Consider the following 25,664-nt stretch of genomic DNA (forward strand, 5'->3'; position numbering starts at 1 on the left):
AAAAGGGCTTAATAAGGAACCGAAACATGTAATGTTTATATATGTATTCATTTTAATTAAAAATTTTAATTAAATCTTATTGTACTTTATTAATGTAACACCTTCAATTATCAATATTTTTTTATTCTTATATGTCTTTTATAAAATATTTATTTAAAATATCTTGAAAATTACGCTAACAAGGCAGCTGTATATTAACAGATATTGCACTATTTGACAACGTCGTATCTCAATATCACATTATATGTATTGTATTATTATTATTTGGCAACGTCGCATTTGTATCATATTACATTAATTATTGTCATTGCGAAACATGTTAAATATCCTTGAAAAAAATTTCTTATATTACGCTGACAACGTCATATTGAAACTTGCAAATTTGCTGACATTGCAATTTGAGGTGTCAGATTACATTAATGTCATTATCGAATGTCTCTAAAAATCTTTTGTTACAAAAAATTGTTGGAGGGGATAAGATTTAAATAGAGATTGAAGCAACGATACTGCATCAGTCGCTCAGACAGATTCGTTTTGCAGTGATCTCCAGCGCTGTAGATTCATACGTTCAACATGAGTCGAGCAAGTAAATATTTCAATTATATTTGTTTGTGAAGATTTCTTCTCTGTATATATATATATATATATATATGCTTTTTCATTTGTTTTTTCTTTCATTACAGCGCGTCTTTTCGTATCATAGAAATTGCGATATCCGAGATAATCGCATTGTTCTGCTTCATACTACATGGACATTCATCGAAAAACGAGCTGATTTGGTGCAGTTCACTGACCCATCATCATCATCATTAATTCGGGATTTATTTTGATTGAACTCGTTAAAGTACGTAATATGGACAATGTGAAATTATCATTATGTGACAAGTGTTCATACATTAAACCGTCGATTATACTTTTTATGCTTGAACTCAAACAATGTGTCGAGCACATATATTTCGATTTGTGTCAATATACAAATAGTGTAAACGAAAGATTTAAATATTTTGTAAGTTATACACGACAAAACTGCATTACAAACAAATCCAAATAACATACAATTATCACAATGACATCAAATTGACGTAAACTTTGAATCACGTTGAACATGTCACGCTTGACGCCTTTTGATCGAAAAATTTGACTGATTATGTCATTTTGACATCATTTTAATAACATTTTGATAATGACATCAAATATTTAACTGATTAATGATGTCATTTTGGTAACACAATGACCTCCAATAAAAAAATTTTTAGAAATCTCCAAAAAGATGAAAAGGAAATCCATCAGTAAACACAATGTTACATGTAACATGCATGAAATATCAGCAAAACAAGGTAACTGTAATATAACATCTTTGTTTTGTTGACATTTCATGTTACATGTAACATTGTATTTACTAGGAATATTTGTTTTAAATAATAATTATACACAAAATATAAAGAAAATTATTATTTAATGAAATATTTTATACAACAAAGAAATTTTATAATTAAATTTTATAATTAAATACATTTATATGTCATGAGAAAACAAAACATTAATAATTATAAAAAATATAAAGTCTATAAAATGTTAGATTTTTATATCAAAGATATTGTTTATCGTATATAAAGTTATTATCTCATTGTAGTTGAAAATGTAGAATTATTATAATAGAAAATGTTAAAAAGGTTTCTGATTGTAGCCTAAATTTGAATTATAGATGTAATTAACCTTCAATACATTTTTAAAATTTTATGACGATTTTTCGTATAAAAATAATCATGCATGTATACTATGAGTAAATGCATAATGTTACATATAAATATAAGCATCACACCTAGACCACAAAATAATTTTTAATAAAATCTGCATAAACAATAAGGAATATTAATAGGTAAACATACTCTTTGAAATAACTTTATCTGATTACAATCCAAAAAAATTAAAAAAATTATAATTATAATTACTTCACTTCAACTTTAATAATAAACTTTAATAATAAGGATTAAATAAGCTTTTAATAGATGGTCTAGTTTAATTTAGGACAAGTGGAAAAATTTAATATAAAGGAAATAAAAATAATATCAAAGAACAGTCTTGTAAATAAATCATACTTCTACTGAGATCTTTAAGCAGATGTGTTTAATCATCTCTTTAAAAATTTCATTACTTCTGGTAACTTAGTTTCTCCAAATTTTTTTAATACAGCGCCTGAAAGGATGTAAATTTATTTTGTAATAGAAAAATTTTTATCTTATCGCTATAACATATAATAATTTATATGTCAATTTTTACTTAATTCTATAACTTGACATAAATGAGTAGGCTCAAAAGAAATGTTGGTATCCTCAGTTCCTTTCCAGCTAATGCATCGAGCAAGATTATTCGAAATAATCTTGGATAAAATAGAGTGAATAGCAACATTTATGTTAGTGGTAATTGCCATGCGACCCGCAAAATAATTAACTATGTATAATTAAAAAATAGAGATACGAGTATGTATTATATATACATATATGTATAACAAATATATATAAATTTATAGATAGATATATGTATAACGAATATATAGATAGATAATTTCAGATTTATCATTCATATACACACCATACATGAAAAGTTAGCAGCTGATTTATAAAGAAAATCTTCCATCTGATCAAATACGTCAAGAGTTTTTTTAAGGGGAAGGGGATATTTTCTGGCATATTTTCTGGCCAGGCAAAATAACTGTCTTCTGAGAACAGTTTACGAGTAATTCTATCTAGAGTAATATTTGATTTATCTATTTTAGAACTCAATTCAACAACAATTTCCGGTAGTTTTCACGATATTATTTGAAGAAATACATACTGACTAGACAGATTTCTTATTTACAAGATGGATATTATTTTTTGGAACTACATACGAAATACATAAACAACTGCATATTTTCTAATATTTTTTGATACATACTTGTACTTTTAGACGTTGAAGCATTATTGCCATCATTCAGTTCTGTTCATTTTCGTATTAACATACAGAGTTGCTGCAATAAATTTGTTTTATTAAAGCGATTGCCAAAAAATTTATATATATTTTCGAGAATATGTAACTATTCCCAAAAAATTAAAAAGACTTACACTTTAAACGAAAACACGGTAATGATTCCTTGCCTACATTGCAATTTAACATAGTGAATATAATAGCATGTCAATATATATATATATATATATATATATATATATATATATATAAAATAATTATTACACAGTTTCCTCTATATATACATGTATATATATATATATATATATATATATATATATATATATATATATATATAGAGGAAACTGTGAAATAATTATTTTTTATAAGAGAAGTTCGGGTAGCCTCGGATGGCGGACATTTCCGAACACTTGAATTTTTCAGCGATTTTCTAAGCCAAAAACAAAAACAAAGTATTATGTTGAAATGTCTACCACGAGTTTCGACATAATGCTTTGGTTTTGTTTTTGGCTGAAAAATTCGAATGTTCATCATCCAAAGAGATATGTTCTTTTTCAACAAATTCAATTTGTCTCTAATATTGTATAGCAATTTTTTGGCCTCTGATTGATCCTTCAAATCTGATGATTGGTCAGAGTCACTGCTATAATTTACGTTTAATTTCGATTTCTTTAATAAATAGATTGGAGTCTTCAGAGTATTCGCTTTCAGTACTTTCATATTTTTGTGACTTTCTTTTTTTCCTTGGTTTCTCTAAGTTTCTTTTATAATAAAGTTACTGTATAAGATTGAATCTTTAAAAAATAAATATTAAAAATTGTTGTATTTAAAAATACATTTTATTGTTAAAATATATATTTAATAACTATATTTAATATATATATATATATTAGGTGTTGGAATTAATTCGTAGCGTTTTTTAATGAAAGAATGTTATTTATTTCACATGAGCATTAAAAAATACATTAATGAAAGTACTTCCCATCACTTGTAAAACGCTACGAATTAATTCCAACACCTAATATATATATATATATATACACATATAAAGTATATTTGAATTATTAGAAAATCTCGCGTCTGAATCGCGTCATAATGAGATATAGAAAATAACTTTCTAAATCATGTATCACGTATCAGAGTAGTGATATATTTTTCAAAGAAAAGATAAGTTTCTTGAAATAGATGATGAGGAATAATTGTGCGATAATATAAATTCATATATACATTCAAAATAATTATAATATATGAATAGTATAATATAAGAATATTCACGTAGCAGTCTTACATTCTGTCAGTGTAGTCGTTCTGTCATAATTATATCTATACAATTTGTTAAATTGTTTTTATATTACAACACAAAACAAAGTTTAACATTTTTAGACATGATTATCAATCCATTTAATATTGTTAGACTTTTATTAGCATCTATAAGTTCAGTATATCTAACAGAAACACCACTCACTGAAGTAGAAATAGAATTAAAAGAACACATACAAAAATAAATTGTTGGAGCATTTTTCACTATAATAGGTTGGAAGTAACAGAAGAAATCTATCTCGATTATCAAGAGCCTTATAACTACATTATTCTGAAATAATTGAAGAAGACGAAGAAGCATGGAATGAAGATAATTTAAATTCTCACTCTCAGTGTTCAAATGATGACGCAGACTTTAATAGTTCTTATAAAAGATGAGCTGTTGAGTTTTGGCGGAATTGGGATATTAATGAAAAAAATAACAACAAAAGGAATCGTCCGCTAAAATCAATGCAAAATAAATTTAGAAGAGTTTCATCTGAACATCAATTAAGACGATGGGAAGAACAATTACATTCAGGCAGAAATCGTATAGAAAAATTATCTTACATCTCCAAATTTACACATGATAAATCTACTACAATTATTGAATCAGGATTCATAGTTCATGATATCGATTTACAAAGGGGCTTGGGCTTTACAAGCTCAAGAAGAAATAGGAAATTTAAATCCTATAATTAAAGCTTTTCATAGTTGGGTATTAAGATAAGAAAAGTCTCACCGAATTGTTTCGAAAAAAATTATGAAATTTGTAACTATAAGAACAATAGAAGATCCGTTAATTTGCAAAATACAACTAATGATTTTCTGAAAACAGTGAAACCACTTGTCGAACAGTTTGGATCTGAAAATATTTTTAATTCTGATCAAAGTGGTTTCCAATTGAAAATTCATTCTGAAAGATCATTGTCTAATTAAGGAATAAAGAAAATAGAGTGTGTTGTGCAATCTATACCATCAACAACCACACAACACACTCATACAACCAATATCGTGTAATGAAAATTTGCTGTCACCTTTATTTATTATATTAAAAGAAACTAATAGTATAATATATTTGGACCAAGAGTACAAGAAACCATATTTACACCAATAAATGTTATTGTAAAAATATTTAAATCTGATAAAATGAACTTCAGGCAATTAAATAAATTTCCTTTCACAACAGATTTTCAAATACTGTTTTATTATTAAAAAGTAAATATAAATTTGCATAAACGAAATAATATAATGAAATTATAATCTCTGTGTCATTTCTATGATATATTTTATATCTTATTTAAGAATCTCACATAACAGTCGTAAAATAGTTATTAATTTAACATTTATATTTCTTACAGATCATTTTAAAATGTGATTAGAAGAAACTTATTTTCCAAACATTGATTCTAATTAGCGTTCTTCTTATCGATTCATGACTGGACATTGTCCCAATATTATTTCAGATTTAACATCTGCAGGAAAAACATATTACTACTATGATTATAGGTACTACAGGAAAAATACAATTAGATATTTATAGATTTAGAATTTGGAAAAGTTTTGCTAAAAGATTTTCAGATATTGTTTTACTATTGGAAACTAATACAAATTTACATATGAAAAAAATAATATAATAAAATTACAATCTCTGATACAATCAATTGTCATCTCCGCGATATCACAACTTATTTAAATATTCGTGGTTTAAAAGTCGTTATACAAACGAAAAATCAGAAGAATTTGAAAATTTAGTAGAATTTAGTTTCAATAAAAGTTCAATGTGACATCGAAGGTTGCAGTAATATATTAGCTACAGATGTAAGATGTTCATGGTGCAAGAAGTCATTATGTTTAAAATATTTTTTCATCATTATTTTAATGAATATAATGAGTAAACGATACAAAATATAAATTTAAATTTATATACAAAATATAAATTTTGTATATAAACATTTAGAAATTATTTCATTATTAAGTATGTTTAGAAATTATTACATAAATGACAAGTTAATAAGATGTTCACAGTTATTTCTATCATCTGTTCCAAGAAACTTATCTTTTCTTTGAAAAATATGTCATGACTCTGATACGTAATTTAGGTTAGTTCTTATATCTCATTACACATGATGATTCAGACGTGAGATTTTCTAACAATTTAAATATATATTAAATTTATATATTAAATATAGTTATTAAATATATATATTTTCTAACAATTCAATGTATTTTTAAATAAAACAATTTTTTAAAAATTTATTTTTTAAAAATTCAATCCTATACAATAATTTTATTATAAAAGAATGGATTTGGAATAAAATTATTTTTAATTTTTATTCATAGAAGAAATTAATAAGTCAATTTTAAGCAAAATCGTAAAACTCCTAACTTATTTTCGTAAAACTCATAAGAACTTATAATTAGTATTCTAATTTTATGCATATGTATCGTAAGACGTAAGATTCGTAAATATTTATGATTTCTTGTAAATCTTATGGCTAATAAAAAGCTGTCTGTAAAAAAGTATTGTATAAAGGTATAAACACTTCAAAATTCTTATAAATCTTACGAGAATATATTACGAATCTTATAATTTTGTTTAGAATTTAGGCATAAATGTCAAAGAAATAATAACAAGGTTAATATGTGTGTATATATATATATATATATATATATATATATATATATCTTAAAAATATTATATATTTAGAAAATCTAAATACATATAGTACATGGGCTGAAAAGTCCCGGGATTTTTAATGAAAACAAGCGTTTTTTGTGCAAAGTTATATTTATTCCTCAACATAGTTGCCTTCGAGGGCGATACACTTGGTATAGCGATTTTCCAACATTTCGATGCCCTTTCTGTAGTACGAAACGTCCAAGCCTTCGAAATACGCCTCGATTTCCGCGATGACTTCCTCATTCGATGTGAATCTCTTTCCCTGGAGCCACCGCTTGAGGTTTGGAAACAGATAATAGTTGCTGGGGGCCAAGTCTGGAGAATACGGTGGGTGAGCAATCAATTCGAATCGTAATTGGTCCAATTTAACCATTGCTTTCAAGGACGTGTGTGACGGTGCGTTATCGTGATGGTACAGAACTTTTTTCTTCGCCATATGGGGCCGTTTTTTCTTTATTTCGTCGTTCAGTTTGTCCAATAACGCTGCATAATACTCTCCCGTAATTGTTCTTCCCTTCTGCAGATAATCGATGAAGATTACGCCATGCGCATCCCAAAAAACGGAGGCCATAACCTTCCCGACCGAGCGTTGGTCTTTTGGTCGCTTTGGTCGGCTTTCGTGGCTTTTCAGCCACTCTGCAGACTGCCTATTGGACTCAGGCGTATGGTAATGGACTCACGTTTCCATCGTCACAAAACGTCGAAAAAAGTCCGCTCGATTACGCTGCAACAACGCCAAACCGACTGTTGAATCATCAATGCGCTGCTGTTTTTGGTTGATGGTCAGCAAACGCGGCACCCATCGTGCCGTTAGCTTTTTCATCTCCAAAACATCGTGCAAAATGTATCCCGCCCGTTCTTTTGAGATGCCCACGGCCTCAGTTAACTCGCGCAACTTCATTTTACGATCACTCAAAACGATTCGATGCATTTGCTTTGCGATTTCCGCATTTGTAGCCTCTTTTGGCCTTCCAGAGCGAGGTGCATCTTCGGTGTTTGTACGATCCATTTTAAATTCACTAAACCACCGATAAACTGTTGTTCTCGAAGAAGTAAATGTGGGATAACATTTCTGCAACCATTTCAATGATTGTTCAGAAGTTTTTCCCATCAAAAAACAATGATCAAGATGCGATATTCCTGTTTTTCCATTTTTTTTACGAAGGCGAAAGTAACGCCACTTAAACGACTGTAGCTTGTAAACGAATGAACGAAATGTCATGAAACTTCATACATAAACTAGTGACAGATGAATCTCTCGAAATGAATCATGTTCATTTTCTAATGGCACCACCTATTGAAAAATCCCGGGACTTTTCAGCCCATGTAGTATATATATATATATATATATATATATATATATACATATATATATTGTAAAATTTAAATACATATATAATAAAGCACATAGAAAACTATACAAATTTTACTTAAGATATCTTTTCAAGTTTTTATATATTTTACTGTTCCGACGACAATTACTTTACGCATATGAGCATGGAATACGTACAGTACCGGCAAAAATTATATCACCTTTTGGTTTTTTAAGTAACTTTCGTCAAAGAGTATCAAAATTTTACAGTAGATACCTGATGGTAGATGCACTTTGTACATAAAATGTAATGAAATTTGACAATGTTACGCTATGATTTTTGAATTTTTTATTGATTTTGGCAAAATCGCACTTTTGTGCTTTCTTTATTTTTCATGTCGCAGCCATTGTTCTTACGGTCTTAATTTAATTTTGGCAGTAAATTTAGTGTTTCACATTATGGTAAAAACTCCTGGTGCTCGAGATATAGACGAATGACAGCAAAATGCAGAAGGCCGCAAACAAAGACGAACGCACGAAGAGCTCGCACAATAGTTTGGCATTTCTAAATCGGCGATAACCAAATTGCTGAAGCGTTGGAAGGCCCAAGGAGATTATGTCAAAAAGAAAACCGGGCGATCGCGTGTACTTTTTCTGTCATTGATCGCAACATCCTCCGCATATCCCGCAGCAATCCACGTTTCACAGCATCAGATATTGCCAAAGAAATATTAATTTCTGGTGAGTCTGGTCCAACCATACGGACCATACATTATCGTCTGCAGGACTACATGGACGACGACCCGTAAAGAAGCCATTTATTTCTGCCAAGAACCGGAAGGTGCGAGTGGAATGGACGAAAGCTCATCTTAATTGGACACCTCAGCAGTGGTCCTCTATCGTCTGAAGCGACGAAAGTAAGTTATTTGATACTGACGATAACATGGATTCGTCATCTTAAAGGCAAGCGCTTCGATCCCAAGTACCAACTTCCTACAATTGAAACACGGAGGCGATTCGGTCAAGGTGTGGGATGCTTTCTCTGCAAAGGAAATGGGTCCCCTTCATAGGATTGACGGCAAAATGGATCAAAAAATATAGACATCCTCGAGAATGTGATGCTTCCGTAGGCAAAGCGTTTTCTTGGCCGTGGCTTTATACAGGGTTGGCCATATTCGACGGAAAGATGTTTTTTTTTCAATCATGGGAAAAAAACACATTTTTTGCTGTTCATTTTAAAAAAAAAGTGTTGCCAGATCTTTCCGTCGAATATGGCCAACCCTGTATATCAGCAAGACAATGATCCAAAGCATCGCGCGACGGAAGTCGGAAAGTACGGAAGTGATTTCGGCAGTATCGAGTAACTCTTCTAGAGTGGCCAAGCCAATCGCCCGACCTAAATATCATCAAACCGTTGTGGGATGAACTCCATAAACGTTTAGCCAGTAAGCGAGCTACAAATATAGCCGAAAAATTCGACCAATTGGAGGAAGAGTGGAAGAAGATCTTTCAGTCGATAATTGACGCACTTATCGATTCCATGCCCAGACGCTGCCAAGCTGTAATCGATACCAAGGGGTTTGCTACAAAATATTAAAGTTGTATAATCTAAATTATGAATTTTTTGTTGGTTTGAAGACATTTATTTTCGTTATGGTAATTAAAAATTAATTATAAAATTTGACATATTTTTAGAGATTTTTAATAAAATTAATGTTTCACAAGTTGTTGTTTTTATTATTTGATGAAAAGTTATTTGTTCAATAAACTATATCTATTATTAAAACATATTACAATTTGATAAAGATCTATACAGTTTAAAAAAAATTATGCTTAAAAAATCAAAAAAAGGTGATATAATTTTTGCCGGTACTGTATATACGGAAGCGTTAATAATTAATTCTCGAAAATGATATGTTATAATATAACTTTATTACACATGGTTGAATTCGTAAAAAGTAATCTTTAATTTGGTAAAAAAAAATTTGAAAATTTAAGAAAATTATGAGCGATGGGAGTATTTTATTAAACAAAAAAATAAACAAAATTTTTTTTATTTATAACTTTGAAGTGCTCTTGAAACTGTACAACTTTTGTTTAAAAAATTTTTTCTATCTTTTATGCTTCCAACGATTCGCGGTATTTTTGTTTCACCCCTTAAACATAAGTTAGTGCAAGTATAAAAAATTACGTGTCTCTTAGATTTTCGTGTAACAACATATCTCATGGAGAATTAAATCGGACAGTTCCGGACAGTTGTGAACCTTTCCTTGTTAGATATGCGTTTCAACACGCAAATTGGACAGGTGTGACCTAAACAGTATATATAAATATGTATAGTTACAATCACTTTCCAAAATCATTTTATTATGTAATGAAAAATACTTCCCAGGGGTTAGTCATGATTGTGAAGTATAAATTTCACTTAATAAATAAATATAAAAATAAAATATAAGATTTCCGCTCCATCAGGAGACGCGGTAGTGTCTCCGGCCATGTTAAAAAAAAAGACATAAAGACACTACAAGTCTCTTATCCCGAGCCATACAGTCCATTTTTTGGAGATACAGAACTACTAAAATATAAAAAATTTTGCATGCACGTAACATATCCTGAAAGGCGGCCACGAGTAATTTGAACAAAAAAAAAATTAAAATCGATCAAATCGTTTTGGACATACAAGCGGTCAAAAAAGTGATGATTTTCATGAAAAATGAAGTAACGTCTCTTTCTTCTCCTTCTTCTCTGTCCGCAGTCATCTCTCTTCTCTCTCACTTTTCACTCACACCTCTCCCAACTTCGACCAACTCCTCCCCTCCCCCTCGCCCACCACCCTCACCAGCCCTCTCTATCTCACTCTCTTTCGTCCTCTCTCATTCCTGTTTGCTGAAAGTGTCCGATGATCACTCAGTCGTGAACTTGACAATGTGAGACAAGGTCTCGTATTAATTTTTTTGTATAATTTCGTAACGCGTCATGGATGACTGCTATAATCTTTCAAAGGTTGTTCGGTGTGCTGACCTTCATAATGTCAGGGTTATCAGAGGTAAATGATCCATTTTAATTTTAAGCTTCTCAATGGGCAACGGTCGCCTGTTGAAAGTGTCCGATGGTCATTCAGGGTCGTGACTTTAATAAAATGAGTAAGGGTCGTTTTAATTTTTTTGGATAGCTTTGTAATGCGTGATGGGTGACTGCTACAATTTTCCGAAGATTGTTCGGTGTGATGATATTTATAATGTCGGAGGGTCAAGGTCATCGGAGATGAATTGTCCTTCGATGATCACTAAGGATCATTATCTTGACTATATATGTCACGATCAACGTCATCGAAGTTAAATTCCCTATTTCATTTTTAATAACTTCTTAACATGAGATGGGTGACTGCTTAACTTTCCGAAGGTTGCAGGAAATGTAGTGACAAGTATATATATATATATATATATATATATATATATATATATATTTAAAATAGATCGATTTTAAGATGGTCGATAAAGAGATAAAAAATATATGTACAGACTTCTAGTGGATGTACTGATGGTCATCGCAATCTTTATACACCTGACATTAAATATTCTGACCATTAAATAATTTGACGTCCCAGTTGATGTAGCGCGTGTCATTACATACTTAAAATAAAGAATGGGCCTCTCCATCGCCCATTCTTGTGAGAACGTAACCATATTTTCGTCTCTCCGATTTTAACACAACCTTTAATATTTATTTCGATTGCAACAGAATGAATTTTTAATATTGTATTGGGAGTACAAATTAGTTTGGTCCGTTTTTTTGTGTTCAAAAATGCATTTATTTCAAAACAAAATGAATGAACAGATTAATTAAAGATTATTGTCCATCGCTGGCTACTACTTTTTTCCATCTCAAGCAATTTTCGAATTCCATCTCGAAAAAATGACTTGTCTTTGGTCTTTGTCCACTTTGGAGAAGTGAACCAGTGACTTACCAAATCGTGCTGCATCCTTTGGAACAACCAGTAATCAGAAGGAGCAATGTCCAGAGAATATGGCGGGTGCGGTAAAACATCCTATTTGAGCGTTCCCAAATATTTTTTTACGATTTTTACGACATGAGGCCGAGCGTTGTCATGAAGAAAAATAACTTTATCATGTTTTTGCTCGTATTCCGGCCGTTTTTCTGCACGGCTCAAACGAATAAATTGTAGCCGATATCGATCGCCCGTAATGGAATCGCTAGGTTTCAACAGTTCATAATAAACAACACTCTTTTGGTCCCACCAGATACAGAGCATGATCTTCGAATCATGAATGTTCGGCTTTGGTGTTAATGTTGAGGTCGATGGCACAATTGACCGGGCTTAGCGTAGTATTTTTTCTTCTTGGGATTGTCATAGAATATCCACTTCTCATCTCCAGTCACAATCCGATGCAAAAAACCTTTTCTTTGTCGTCTTTGAATCAGCTGTTCGCAAGTGAAAAATCGCCTTTCACTTGTGAACAGCTGATTCAAAGACTTTCAACGTCTCTCGGTTTCACAAGGCACCCAATTTCCTTGTTTTCGAATTATTCCCATGGCTCTCAATCGTGCAGAAACGGCTTGTTGAGTTCCCAATGATTCTGCAAGCTCCTCTTGCGTTTGACTCTGATCTTCGAGTAATGCCTCTAATTCTTTGTCTCCAAATTTTTTTGGCTGTCCAGAGCGAGGCTTGTCTTCAATGCTGAAATCTCCATCCTTGAAATGTCGAAACCATTCCCTACATGATTTATCAGTTGGAGCAGTGTCACCATAAACATCGACAAGCATTCGATGGGCTTCAGCTGCACTTTCTTCCAATTAAAGCAGAAAATTAGAACCTCTCGCAAATGCTGCTTGGTTAACACAAAATTCGACATTTCAAACACAGTAAAAATCAAGGTTTTTGTATGAAACTCAAAGCGATATAAACTGAATATTATTAGCAGATGTCTAACCTCTCTGAAAACGCCAAAATCACTATGAACCATTCACAACAGCCGGAGCCATCTTTTGGAAAACGGACCGAATTAATTTGTACTCCCAATATGAATATACTTTTTTTTTGTTTGCGAGGAGGAGAAAAATCTTCACAGCCCCTTATCCGGGATGCTCCCGAAGGAGAGCCTAATCGGATGAGGAAGACACACAGGAGCCGATCTCCTGATTGTGCAGGTTTCGATAAGTTTGCGTTCCTTCTATAAGGACAGCGGATATCATTGCCTACCTGCTAAAAAAACTTCCCCTATTCAGCATTTCCGCAAGACACATTGAGCACATCTCGGAACTGCCTACCCGGCATTTCATCAGGAATGCACCCAAGTGGAGTATACGCTCCCACTTTCATGATCCAGTACTTAAAGCTAGAACCCTATCCTATATTATATTAAATACTATGCTAAATATGTACATTATATATACATTTTTACACATGATTGTCATCAGACTCCAAACAAGCCCGAGCTAAAAGAGCCTTTTGTCTCTTCAGGGCCTGACGCTTCCACTCGGCCCGCTCCTTCTTGCGCAGAAATCCGCGAGAGCCGTCCAACACGCAGCGGAGCACATAGCCGCCCTGACAATGGAGCTGTATATCCTGTCAAGGAGAGATCCCAACCGCACAAAAAGTGACGTCCTTTCCGCGGCCCAAGAAACAACAGCGTGTATTGTATCCGCAGTCGCACAAATCGGCGACGCGTTACGCTGTATCTCAAAGGTAAGCCTCAAAGCACCCATGACCCATTAAAATCTGGGTTATGCGGATTGTATGAATATACTAAAAATAAAGAATGGCCTCCATCGCCTATTCTCGTGAGAACGCAACTACATGTTTTTCGTCTCTTCGATTTTAACACGATCTTTGACATAGAGATATGACATAGAGATGGAAGATTTTTTGCTTGATTTCTTAGATCATCATATTCCAATCATTGTTTTGGATTATTTTAGAAACTCGCTGCTATAAAATGTCCAACACTTTTGCTCTAAGAGAGAAGTGCCTTAAGAATTGCAACGCAAAAAAAATGCTTGGAAATAATAGAGCATAAAGCAGAGAATTATTTTACATAATCAGAGTATTTAATTTTGCAATCTTAAACGACTTGGGGATAATATGTCTGTTCGCTCTAAGAGGGAAGTGCCTTGCAAATTATAATCCGCCTATCAAGTTAGGAGGCCTGGGAAGGGAATATGGACATACAATTTAATGGAAAAAAAATCAGAGTTTTTAAACGCGTACTCAACAAAATACACAAAGTCGGAGAAATGCAATATAGACTTTGCAATGATAGATTCGAATAAGCCCTTGGCATCAAAACTGTGGAATTTTGTGATACGTTCATTGAATAACAGAGAATGCTTTAGAAGCTGCGGACACACTGCTACGGAATCCCTTGTATGGTACAGACAGTGATACCATTGTCAAATGGATTGACGTTAATGAGATGAGAAACAGAAAACATTTAATGAAATTAAAACATTTAATGAAATTAAAGCTTTCGATGAAAATTCTACGAATAAATTATTGTCCGTCGCTTATCGATGATTACTCTAAGCATACCTAAGGAATTAGAATCATTGAATTTGTACGATTTTGCCAGATTTTGGGAAATTATGAGACAGATGCCAAAAAATGACGAAGTCAAATGTTAAAAACTTGTATCAAGTTTATTTTAAAAAAAACGAAAAAAGTGTTATTTAATTAACCATTATTTAATGTAAAAATTGAAAAATACTTTTATTCGCTGCTTCTTCTGTTTAAACTGTGGAGAGATTTGAGTGAACTCAAAGGTGTATACGAGACTTACACGGATGCCTTTAAGAATTCAGCATCTACTTTGACGAAGGCAAAGAAATATCACGAAAGGTTCGAAGAAATACAGACAGCTTTTGAGCACGTTGCTGAATTAATCGAGAAGCTCGAAAATGATCTGAAAACAGCAAATAAAGACAAATCCGATGAACTGGATGCAATCCGAAGCTGACGACGTGATGAAAAGATCTAATAGATTTTGATAAGATTGACGCTCCGATTGATTTATTGCAAATGATGTCGCGATTGAACGAAGATCAGAAAAGAGTCTGCCATAGAGTATGCCAAGTTTTACAAAATGAAAATCAGATTCTGCGACTGTACATAAGTGGCAAGAGTGGTACAGGAAAAAGTTTTCTTATTGAAACAATTAAATATTGGATCAGAATACATTTGAAAAAAGCGACTGCCATATCTGCTCCCACGGGTATCGCGACATTCAATATCAATGGCTTGACGATCCATAGAATGTTTCAGCTACCCGTTACTCATGAATCTATGGCAAAATATACGCACTTGTCAGACATGATTTTGAACACTTTAAGAGACAAATTAAAGACTGTCGTTATTTATAATCGAAAAGTATCCATGATTTCGAATGTGACATTTATGTTTATCAATCTACGATTATGTGAAATTTTTGATACGACAGATACAGATGATAGTTTCTTTGGCAGAAAACACGTTCTTCTGTTTGGAGACTTGTTGGAGCTTCCCCCTGTAAAAGAACAATCTCCATTCGTGAAAATGTCTCGATCAGTAATTCACAAGTATTTAGCCATGAGTGGATCTGATTTGTGGAGATTGTTCGATTACGACGAACTCTTGATTAATATGCGACAACACATATCGTGATATATAACTATTGTGTGTTTCGCGGGTGTCTAGATCCATTCTTGGAATGCCAAAGTTTCGTGAGCCTTGCAATCCACTTCATCAGGGCGAGGAGAAGTCTGATACTGAGCTATTCCTCCAAGTCCTTCCTTTTTCATATTACGCTGCTTGTTGGAGTGGGGGTAAGTGAGAAGAGGAGGGGGGGGGGGAGAAGAGGTGATGGAATTTGGTTGGTCTTCAATAATCGGGAGAATGGTCTTTCATATTTTATTTATGAACACAACGACAGGACTCGATATTTTTTTGGCAGTTGAAGAAACTCTTCTAAAATTTGACATAGATTTTAATAAATATTCTTCAATTACGACTGACGCGAAAGCTATGACAGATTTAAAGAAAGGATTCACCGGTCAATTGAAGCAGCGAAATCTAATTCCCATTATTCACTGCATAATACATCAGGAAGCATTAGTCGGTAAAGTTATAAAATTTTCAACAGCTATGAAGACTATCACTAAAATAATTAATGAAATTAAAGGTAGACATAAGTTCCTTATTCACCGAAAATTTAAATTATTTCTTGAGGAATATAAAACTGTTTACATAGATGTCCCACTTCATTATCCAGTTCATTGGCTAAGTGCTGCAAAATATTTAGAAATATTTTTTGCGATAAAAAAAGACGTTTCTTCTTTTCTTGAAAGAAATGAACAATTCAAAATTTCACGAATATATATCTCTTTTGGAAGATATGACATTTCTTACTAAACTCGCTTTTATTACTGATATAAATAATCAACTTAGGCTTCTTAATTTAAAACTGCAAAGGATGAATCAAAATATTTCCCAATTAGTGAGACACGTTGATTCTTTCCGAAGAAAATTGCAGCTATTAAAATCTCATTTAAACGATAATATTTTTCACTTTTTTCCTTCTTGTCAAATTCTTCTCGAAGAACAGGACAATAATTGCAATTTCAAAGACATTCATTTTCTAGACTAGATTCTCTTATAGACGAATTTGATACACAGTTTACTTGCTTCGAAAAACTCAAAACTGAATTAATTCTTTTCGAGAATCCCCTTACAGCGTCAATTGAAGGACAGCATCTTGACTTGCAAGATGAATTATGTGATTTGCAGAATGATATTGCACTTAAAATGATTAAAGAAACTGGTGACGATTTTTACAAAATGTTGAAAGAATCATCATACTCTAATCTTCAATTTCGGACTTCGATTTCATTTCATGTTCGGCTCTACATATTTATGTAAAACATCCTTTTCAAAAATAGTAATAAAGTTCTATCCTGAGCGATGATTCTTTGCCTCGTCTTATGCGGCTCGCTACACGCAAACCGACGTTTCTGATTTCGCCAATAAAAGATTCCGACAATCAAAATAAGTATTTTTCATTTCATTTTGTTTGTGTTTAATTACTTGATCGTACAATTTATCATTTTTATCAGTACTAGGCTTATTGGGGATATCACTTAAAAAAAAACGCGTCAAAAATAATATCTCAAGGGAAAACTATTGGAAAACTATTGAAAATTCATTGGATATTATTTTGATAAAATTCATTGGATGGTATTTTGAGCGCTTATCCACTGCTTCATTCTGTGTTAATTATATAATGAGCGAAAAAAAGATAGAATGAAGTTTAGCATGACCGCCCCAAAAGTGCCCAAAGCGAGCGCTCCATGCACCTCATATCTTTGAACGTTAGAACGCTTCTAAACATCGAGCGGCATTTGGACTGCGCGCGGGACAAGCGGTGAGAGGAGTAACGAGAGGCTAAGTCTCTCGGAAAATTCAGAAAAGTGCAAATTTTGCCGAGCCCTGTACTAGTATCTGATATGACAGGTCATGTTCTGTTTTTGTCATGTTTCTGCCATCACATTATGATGACAAGATATGCTCCATTTTTGCTGCATTTCTGTTGTTATATTATGTTTAGCAAATCACGTTTTTGTTATCACGATAACAAAAACCAAGCTTAAAGAAGACATAGTGGACAGGAATCTGCTTTACAAGTGTGACTGAATTTGTTGACATATTGTTAGCATACTAACACTTTGCTATCTGGGTATATAATATATATTTATGTATGTATTATATATTATATTATGTACTACATATATCACATACAATATATGTATTATATATATATATATGTATATATGTCCATACATTTCAAGAATATTATATTTACATGAATTGAAAACAATTCGAACAAATATTCGTTGTTAGAATCTTTATAGTCTATACTCTAATAGTAAAATGTTATGATGAATTCGATCACTCGGACTACACTGGATCAGTGCATATTAAAAACTGCTTTATATAAAATATCTCAATGCAGTGATACAATATAATCAACATTGACAATAAAATATGATACACATATATTTTGTTAAATAATGTGTCGTTTAAAATTTTTATTTACTATTATATTTAACTTTACTAATGCCATATAAAACAGTTATAGTATGCACTAATTTAATGTACTGCAAGTGACCGAATTAGCAACTTGCACGCAAATTGATAACAAATTCGATCAAATTTTGATTACAAAACCATAGCCATCTGTTCGCATTTGACTACGGATTTGTCAACAAAGCCTGCTGACATGTTTTGCCAGCAGATTGCTGATAAAAACCGAGCAAAGTCTGCTTATATAATCTGATAGCAAATTGCGAGCAGAAACCGAGCAGAGCCTGCTGACATAACCTAGGAAATTCAGAAAACACACTCCGAAGGAGCTTGAGAATCTCTAGAAGATTTGCCTATTCGATTTACATACACCAATTCTTATAAGACTCCAAAATGATTTCTTCTTATGAGAAGCAAGTTCATCTCATGACAATATCGATAAATGAAAATAACAAGTCTTTGGTTCTTGCTGCCAATTTGCCATCAGATTATGTCAGCAGACTTTGTTATATTTTTGACAGCAGTTTGCTGACAATGGATTCAAGATGGCAAAACGGCTAAGCATACTTAATGAGCGATAAATATGATTGGTTGGATCTATAAGTAACAATCAATTATGCTCATTTGCTCGGTAAGCAGGCTAGCCGTTTTGTCAAATTGAATGCACCCAATATCTGGTACAAATACTGTGCACAATTGCCTTTCTGTAATCAGAAATTGATAGCAGGCTCTGTTCAAAATCTGTCTCCACAGGCTTTGCTATCAGCGAAATTTTGCATATGTAATATATAAACGATTACCTATAATTACACATAATTATTATATATATTTATATATACTGCTGTGAAAACTGAAAACAATCAATACAGTTTTATTGCTAAAATATTATTGATTAGCTTTACATTTTAAAATATACATGAGAAAATTATAAAATAGTCAATAAAATATTCGGAGATTTAGAAAGCACTCCGAAGAAGCTTGGGAATCTCTAAAAGGTTTGTCTGTTCGATTTACATGTGTCAATTCTTATAGGACTCCTAGGCGTTTTATTCTTACGAAAAGCAAGTCTCATGGCGAAATCGTATATGAAAATGAGTGAACTTGCTCGGTTTCTGCTGCCAATTTGCCATCAAGTTATGTCAGCAGGCTCTGCTCGGTTTCAGCCGCAATCTGCTGTCAGGTTACGCAGCAGACTCTGGTTCGGTTTTTCTCACCAATTTGCTAACATAGTATCAGCAGGCTTAGCTATATTTTTGACAACAGTTTGCTGACATTATCTGATAGTACTTTGTGTACAATTTGTTGTCTTTCTGCAATCAAAAATTCATAGCAGACTCTGCTCTAAATCTGTCTCCGTAGGCTTTGTTATCAGGGTATATAAGCTTTTCTATAGCAACCGTAATTCTTCCAGCCTATAAATTTATTAACTAATTTCAAATGTTGCAGTTGAATTTTCTGTTGGATTGCCTCTTCCCACATTGTAATAATTTATAATTTTATTTTATTAGCTTCCGGCATCTCAATTCCATTTCCAGGAATGCCTTCATATTAGGATCTTTTATCTTGTCAAAAATGGCTTTTTGCAAATCTATATTGGATTTTTCTATCATGTTACTCAATCTTTCTGTATACTTAATCCATACACAATTCGTGCATCCTGACATACAACAATTAGTCGGTTCCGTCAAATCATCCACTGAAATTTCTTTTGCATGATCAGTCCGAACCTCGTCATCTTTTCGGATCGATGAATGTCGACGATAATAACAGAAACTTTTACTAATGATTAGCCTTGACCGAAGTATGGCACTCATTTGTTTTAATTCTGTCCAAGATACATGTAGTGCAGAATAGCTATTTTTATAATTAATATTATATTAATAGAAAAAGAATAAATATCACAATCAAAAATAACTGTTTTGTTCCTTTTGCTGATATTTGAAATAAATTCAAGAAAATCTTATTTAATCTATTGTGAAACAGTAATATTTAAGCCCTAGACACAACATGAGGCAACAGTGATAAGAATAGCGATAGGAATAACAAAGAAATAAGCGATATATAATTGTTGTCTCCCGTTGCACATTGGTTACGTTCAACAGTTGAGTGAGTGCTCGCTGCTATTGATATATTCTTCCAGATCTAAAATGTTAATTGGATGATCTAAAAGAATACACCAATAACAGCGAACGCTCACTCAACTGTTGAGTCCGCTGAACGCAGTTCAATGCCGCGAATGAAATAAAAATATTAATCAATCTGGGCCGCGGTTCGCAAAGCTTAAAAATCATTTCATTTTTGTTGTTCGTCAATTGTTAAATGAAAACAAACGATGTTCATGAATGTTATGAGCATGAATAGACTACGGTCCTGATCTTGTATATAAATTATAATGTATTCTAGTATCATTCTAATAAGAGTCGAGACGTAAAGATGCTTACCCATGCAGCGGAATAGTGTAACGCGGAACGAGAGCGGAACACAATCACAAACAATCCGCACCAATTGGTATGGAACATTTGTGATTGATTCCACTTATTTTCGACTCTTATCACGTAACCTTCTATAAGCTACAATTCATGCAATTCATGCAATTCATGCAATTCAGAAAAAATTGAAACATGGTATATGCGTATAAAATTTATATACATATACCATATGTTTCAATTTTTTCTAACTGTATTGCATGAATTGTAACTTATAGAAGGTTACGTGATAAGAGTCGAAAATATATACATTTGTGATACTTGCATGACGAGAAAGCTGCCTCATATATCTGTACTCTGAAAAATAGATGAATATCCCTAAAAATTCATTTAAATGAAAAGTTCAGGCCATGTTCAAAAACAGATCTTCAAAACAAATCTTTCAAAATTTAAATGATTATCTATCAATATATATTATCATGAAAAGTAACTAATATTGTATATTATTCAATGTCCCAATTCAAAATAAACATACATACAGCGTATTCCCAAAAATGTAAATGATTATTTGATAATATATTATCTAACAATATACATTACCATGAAAAGTAACTGATATATATTATTCAAGGTCTTTAAAATAAACATACATAAAACGTATTCTCAAAAATGTAAACCTTTAAAAATTTAAATGATTAGCTGATAATATATTACCATGATAAGTAATAGATATATTGTATTATCAAAGGTGCCAATTCAAAGTGAACATACATATAAATTGTATCCTCAAGAATTTAAACCTTTAAAAATTTAAATGATTATCTAACAATATATATTACTAAAATAACTGATATATTACTGAAAGTGCCAGTTCAAAGTGAACGTACATAAAGTGTATATATTATCTAAATTTAATATAATATATTATCATGAAAAGTAACTCATACGTTATTGAAGATGCGAATTCAAAACGAACATATTAGTATCTCGTCTACGCGTGATACAGATTAAAGATAAATACAGACTAAAGCCATCTATTGGAAAAATAATGGATTTCTTTTTACTACACCTAATACATACAAGTAAAACAGATTACAATTTCATTTTAGAAAATAAGTGCGATATGTTATTCTTAATGCACAAAACATAAAAATCGTTTATTGAGATTTGATTTTAAATTTATACTAACCCGTACAATAAATCGCGCTGTTATTATTGCGAATAATTACACAAAATAAAATATAATATAATATTTCGCGTGTTAGAAAAATAAGATGACGACGCATAACAAAAAAAAAAATAATAAGTATGCATGATAAGTATAGCGCGCGGTGGGGACTGCGTTCGGTGGTGGCGGCGGAGACCGACGGCGGATCGCGCCCGGAGGCGGTGGATCGAACTCGGCGACCATTGATCCCGCGTGACGTCATCACCGCAACGCAGATGTAATTTTTTGCGTATCCCGCATTACATAATTTCCCGCATCCGGGACATCCTCCTCCTCCCCTGCAGCGCAATGTCATCCCCCGCGATGTTACTTACTGTGACGTTATCTCCCGTACACCTCTGTGACGTCATTCCCCTTGTCAAGTGATGTAATGCACTATGACGTCATTTTCCTCCCCGTCCTCGCGATGTCATCCCTCTCGGTTAGTGACGTCACCCACTCCTCTCCCCGCGGAACCCCCACCCCCGCCGCGAGTATCCCTCTGCCTTTCACCCCGCCTCAGAAAACCTGAGTTAGAATCCGTCTATGTGCTTATAATGTACTCTACTGACATCATATTTCATGAATTTCGCGCGACACGTAACATTTAAGTTTATGTTACACATTGTATAAACATTTGATAAATCTCAGACAGTCATATTCATTCATTGCACATAGAATATATAGCAATTGACCACGATCCAACTGTACACAAGCCAATTGCAGCGCTAAAAAAAACAACCTAAAGTTATACAGAAGTCTGTGATTATTAGTAATGGGCAATTGCTATAGTGCGCAATTAAACCGCTTTCATTACACATAAGAAGGATTCGCATCCTTTATCGCGTATTCTTAAATTCATAAAAAAGTGTCGCAACCTCATTGCTTCTGACTGTAATACATACACCTAGGCCGGAATCCATAGTCTGTTCTTAATCTTAAGAAAATCTTAATCTTAATCTTAATCTTACTTTTTCATGTTGACGCTCGATGCTCATTTTATGTCAAAACATGTTACGTGATTAAAATTGATAAATACCAAGCATTAATTTTAATCACGTGAACTGATTTGACGCTAAAAATGAGCGTCAAATATCAGCATAAAGTACCCTCAAGTAATGGCTGCGTTCAATAGAAAAAGCAGTTTTACAACTGTTGTAAAATTATTTAATATGATTGATCTTGCTGTTCATCACTGGATCTGAATGTATAAACCAATTATATTCAAGAATTTTAATAACAGTTGCTTTTTCTGCTAAACGCAATCAATGTCTTAGATGCTAAGCTATATAGCTCTCTGATTGGTTCATGCCATCTCGAATCTTCAGCAACGTCTATTCTGCTCCTTGTATTCTTACATGATGATCATTGTCTTATGCCCGTATCAAACTACGGATGATTAAGATTGACGGTTGCCCGGTTATACTTCAACCAATCACAACGTAGCAAGTCCATCGTAATTGACTGAAATAGAACCGAACAACCGTCAATCGTAATCTATAGTCTGATACGGACATTAGGATGCTATTTCATTTGTGCGTTTTTGTCGTACGACAAATGTGTATAGAACAGAGATTCTCGGATCTCTTTATCCCATAGCCAATCAAAAGGCTTGAAAAATTTTACGTACGACAAAGGATGCAGTCCACTCGCTACAAATGTTTCGAAGCGTTCGATTGACCAATAAGAAAAAAGAATTTTACTAATTGACCAATCAAAAAATGCTTCGAAGCATTTGTAGCATCAAGTGGACCGTAACCAAAAATGAATAAATGAAATATCATCCTTAACGAGTTACAGAATAGAATACCTGAAGTCCTTGAGGGCCCGAGTCATTACACTGTCATCTTTATGTCTTTTGCTGGAAAGCACCCTACATATACTGTTTATAGTTCTGGGTATCAATCATGAAACTTTATTCCTAGGATGAAAAGTGAAAAGTGAAAATTTTTTCCATTAATTCAATAAAGGATAAAGGATAAAGTTTCATAATTGATACCCTGACGTTCTAGCTCTAAACATAATACGAGACAGCAATGAACATTAAGCGGGGAATCTTGCTTAACACATAACACATAAGACATAAGAAATCTAATCAATCAGAGTTTTTTTTATTTCAAAGAAAGGAAACGAAGGACTTTGATTGGTACATTCTCTTATGCATTATGTGTTATGTAATGGCTCCTGCACACAGAACGCTTGCGGCGGAAGTTGGCGCGATAGCCAATCAACATCGCTTGCTCGAAAGTAATAGATATACAATATAATTTCCACTGCGCCACAAAAATTGAACTCAATCCAACTTTTGCCGCGCGGTGGAAATAGTATTACATCATTTCTAAAAGTTTTGTATGGTAAAGCCACCTTAAGAATATAGAATTATTGGTTAGTACGATAACTGCCGCGCGGCAAGCATTGTCACGTTCTGTGTGCATAAGTCATAATGGCTAGAGATGTAATACTATTTCTGCCGTGCGGCAAAAGTTGGATTGAGTTCAATTTTTGTGGCGCGGTGGAAATTTTATTGAAAGAAAACACACTTTATGTTTTTCTTTCTATAGAAAAAGAAATATAAAGTGTATTAAACAAGGAAAGATTCAGTACTAATTTCATGAAGCAGGTCGGTATTCATAATCGATTCTTACATTTAAGACTGTCTTAAGATATCATAAATTAATCTGAAGACTGTATTAGCATCTTAAGATATTATTTAAGACAATTTTAAAATTAAAACGGATTATGAATATCGCCCCATTTAGCGTTTCACAGTTGGCAAATTTTTCCCCTGACGCGACATTCATAGAAAGAGACGGCGAAGATTTAGACAGAGATGCTTACAAACCATATTATCCCTTCCACCATGGTTCCGACCAAAAAAGTTGTATATATAGAGTAGGGGAATCAGCTAAGAATGCATGAGCGAATAGAAAGAAATCGAAAACGAGATGGCCAAAGAAAATCAAGAGAAAGTGGAGCAGATTCTGCCGGAAGCTTCGTTGGATTGAATAGGGGTATGGTCAATGCAATGTTGCAAACTCTTTGAAGCATTTTTTAATTGGTCAGTTTGTAAAATTCTTTCTTCTAATTAGTCCATCAAATGCTTTAAAGCATTTGTAGCGAGACTTCGACTACAACTTAGGAGATATTGTAGAAGCATGATGGACATAAGGTGCTGTACACATTAATATTGTATCCATAGAACTTATAATAATAGAAGAGGAATACGGATGTCGATCTATGAGCAAGAAAGCACTAAAGGATAGAAATATCTTTCTATCCTGTTCTATTCTCTTATTGGCACATGCGCAGAAAGAAGAAAAGTTACTGAGCAGGACAAAAATATACATCTTCTGTCTCTCACACTTTCCACTCATTGGTTGGTTCCACTCATAGGTTATTCCTCTTCAATTACTATAAGTTCTATGATTGTACCACACTAGCATTGTGTGTATGTATAGCCGGTCACAGAAAAGTTGCAACATTTTTTTTTCGATGGGTTTCTGAATGCAGCTTACTAACCGAGCGATTGGTTCTTATTTGTAAATCCATGAATAAAAACTAATCTCTCAGTGAGCAAGCTGCATTTCAAAACTCTTCAAAAAAAAAGATATTGCACTATTCTGTGGCCGGCTGTACATATACGTGCATGCACACATATACATTTGCAAAAGTTGAGCTATAAATGGCGGAATCAATCA

The 25,664-nt window shown here is 32.8% G+C and overlaps 3 protein-coding genes and 2 pseudogenes across 3 annotated transcripts in view; 3 read left to right on the forward strand and 2 right to left on the reverse strand.

Moving 5' to 3' along the window:
- Nucleotides 1-25,664, reverse strand: part of LOC105148530 (G protein-activated inward rectifier potassium channel 3) — a 155,793-nt gene that overhangs the window by 87,219 nt on the left and 42,910 nt on the right. The window lies entirely within an intron of this gene.
- Nucleotides 3,844-6,164, forward strand: LOC147910822 (uncharacterized; annotated as a pseudogene).
- Nucleotides 13,975-19,035, forward strand: LOC147910823 (general transcription factor II-I repeat domain-containing protein 2B-like; annotated as a pseudogene).
- Nucleotides 15,301-15,918, forward strand: LOC147910824 (uncharacterized). The gene has a single exon (XM_087410419.1). The coding sequence runs from the start codon at nt 15,301-15,303 to the stop codon at nt 15,916-15,918; it is 618 nt and encodes a 205-aa protein (XP_087266545.1).
- Nucleotides 19,203-20,471, reverse strand: LOC147910825 (oxidoreductase-like domain-containing protein 1). Its single transcript, XM_087408075.1, has one exon. The coding sequence runs from the start codon at nt 20,145-20,147 to the stop codon at nt 19,830-19,832; it is 318 nt and encodes a 105-aa protein (XP_087264201.1). The 5' UTR covers nt 20,148-20,471; the 3' UTR covers nt 19,203-19,829.

The sequence above is a fragment of the Acromyrmex echinatior genome, chromosome 1 (genome assembly GCF_024713525.1).
Source record: "Acromyrmex echinatior isolate Ae372 chromosome 1, ASM2471352v2, whole genome shotgun sequence".
Lineage (NCBI taxonomy): Eukaryota > Metazoa > Arthropoda > Insecta > Hymenoptera > Formicidae > Acromyrmex > Acromyrmex echinatior.

Coding starts and splice junctions, on each gene's coding strand:
- LOC147910824 (XM_087410419.1), top strand. CDS start 15,301: ATGTCGCGATTGAACGAAGATCAGAAAAGAGTCTGCCATAGAGTATGC.
- LOC147910825 (XM_087408075.1), bottom strand. CDS start 20,147: ATGAGTGCCATACTTCGGTCAAGGCTAATCATTAGTAAAAGTTTCTGT.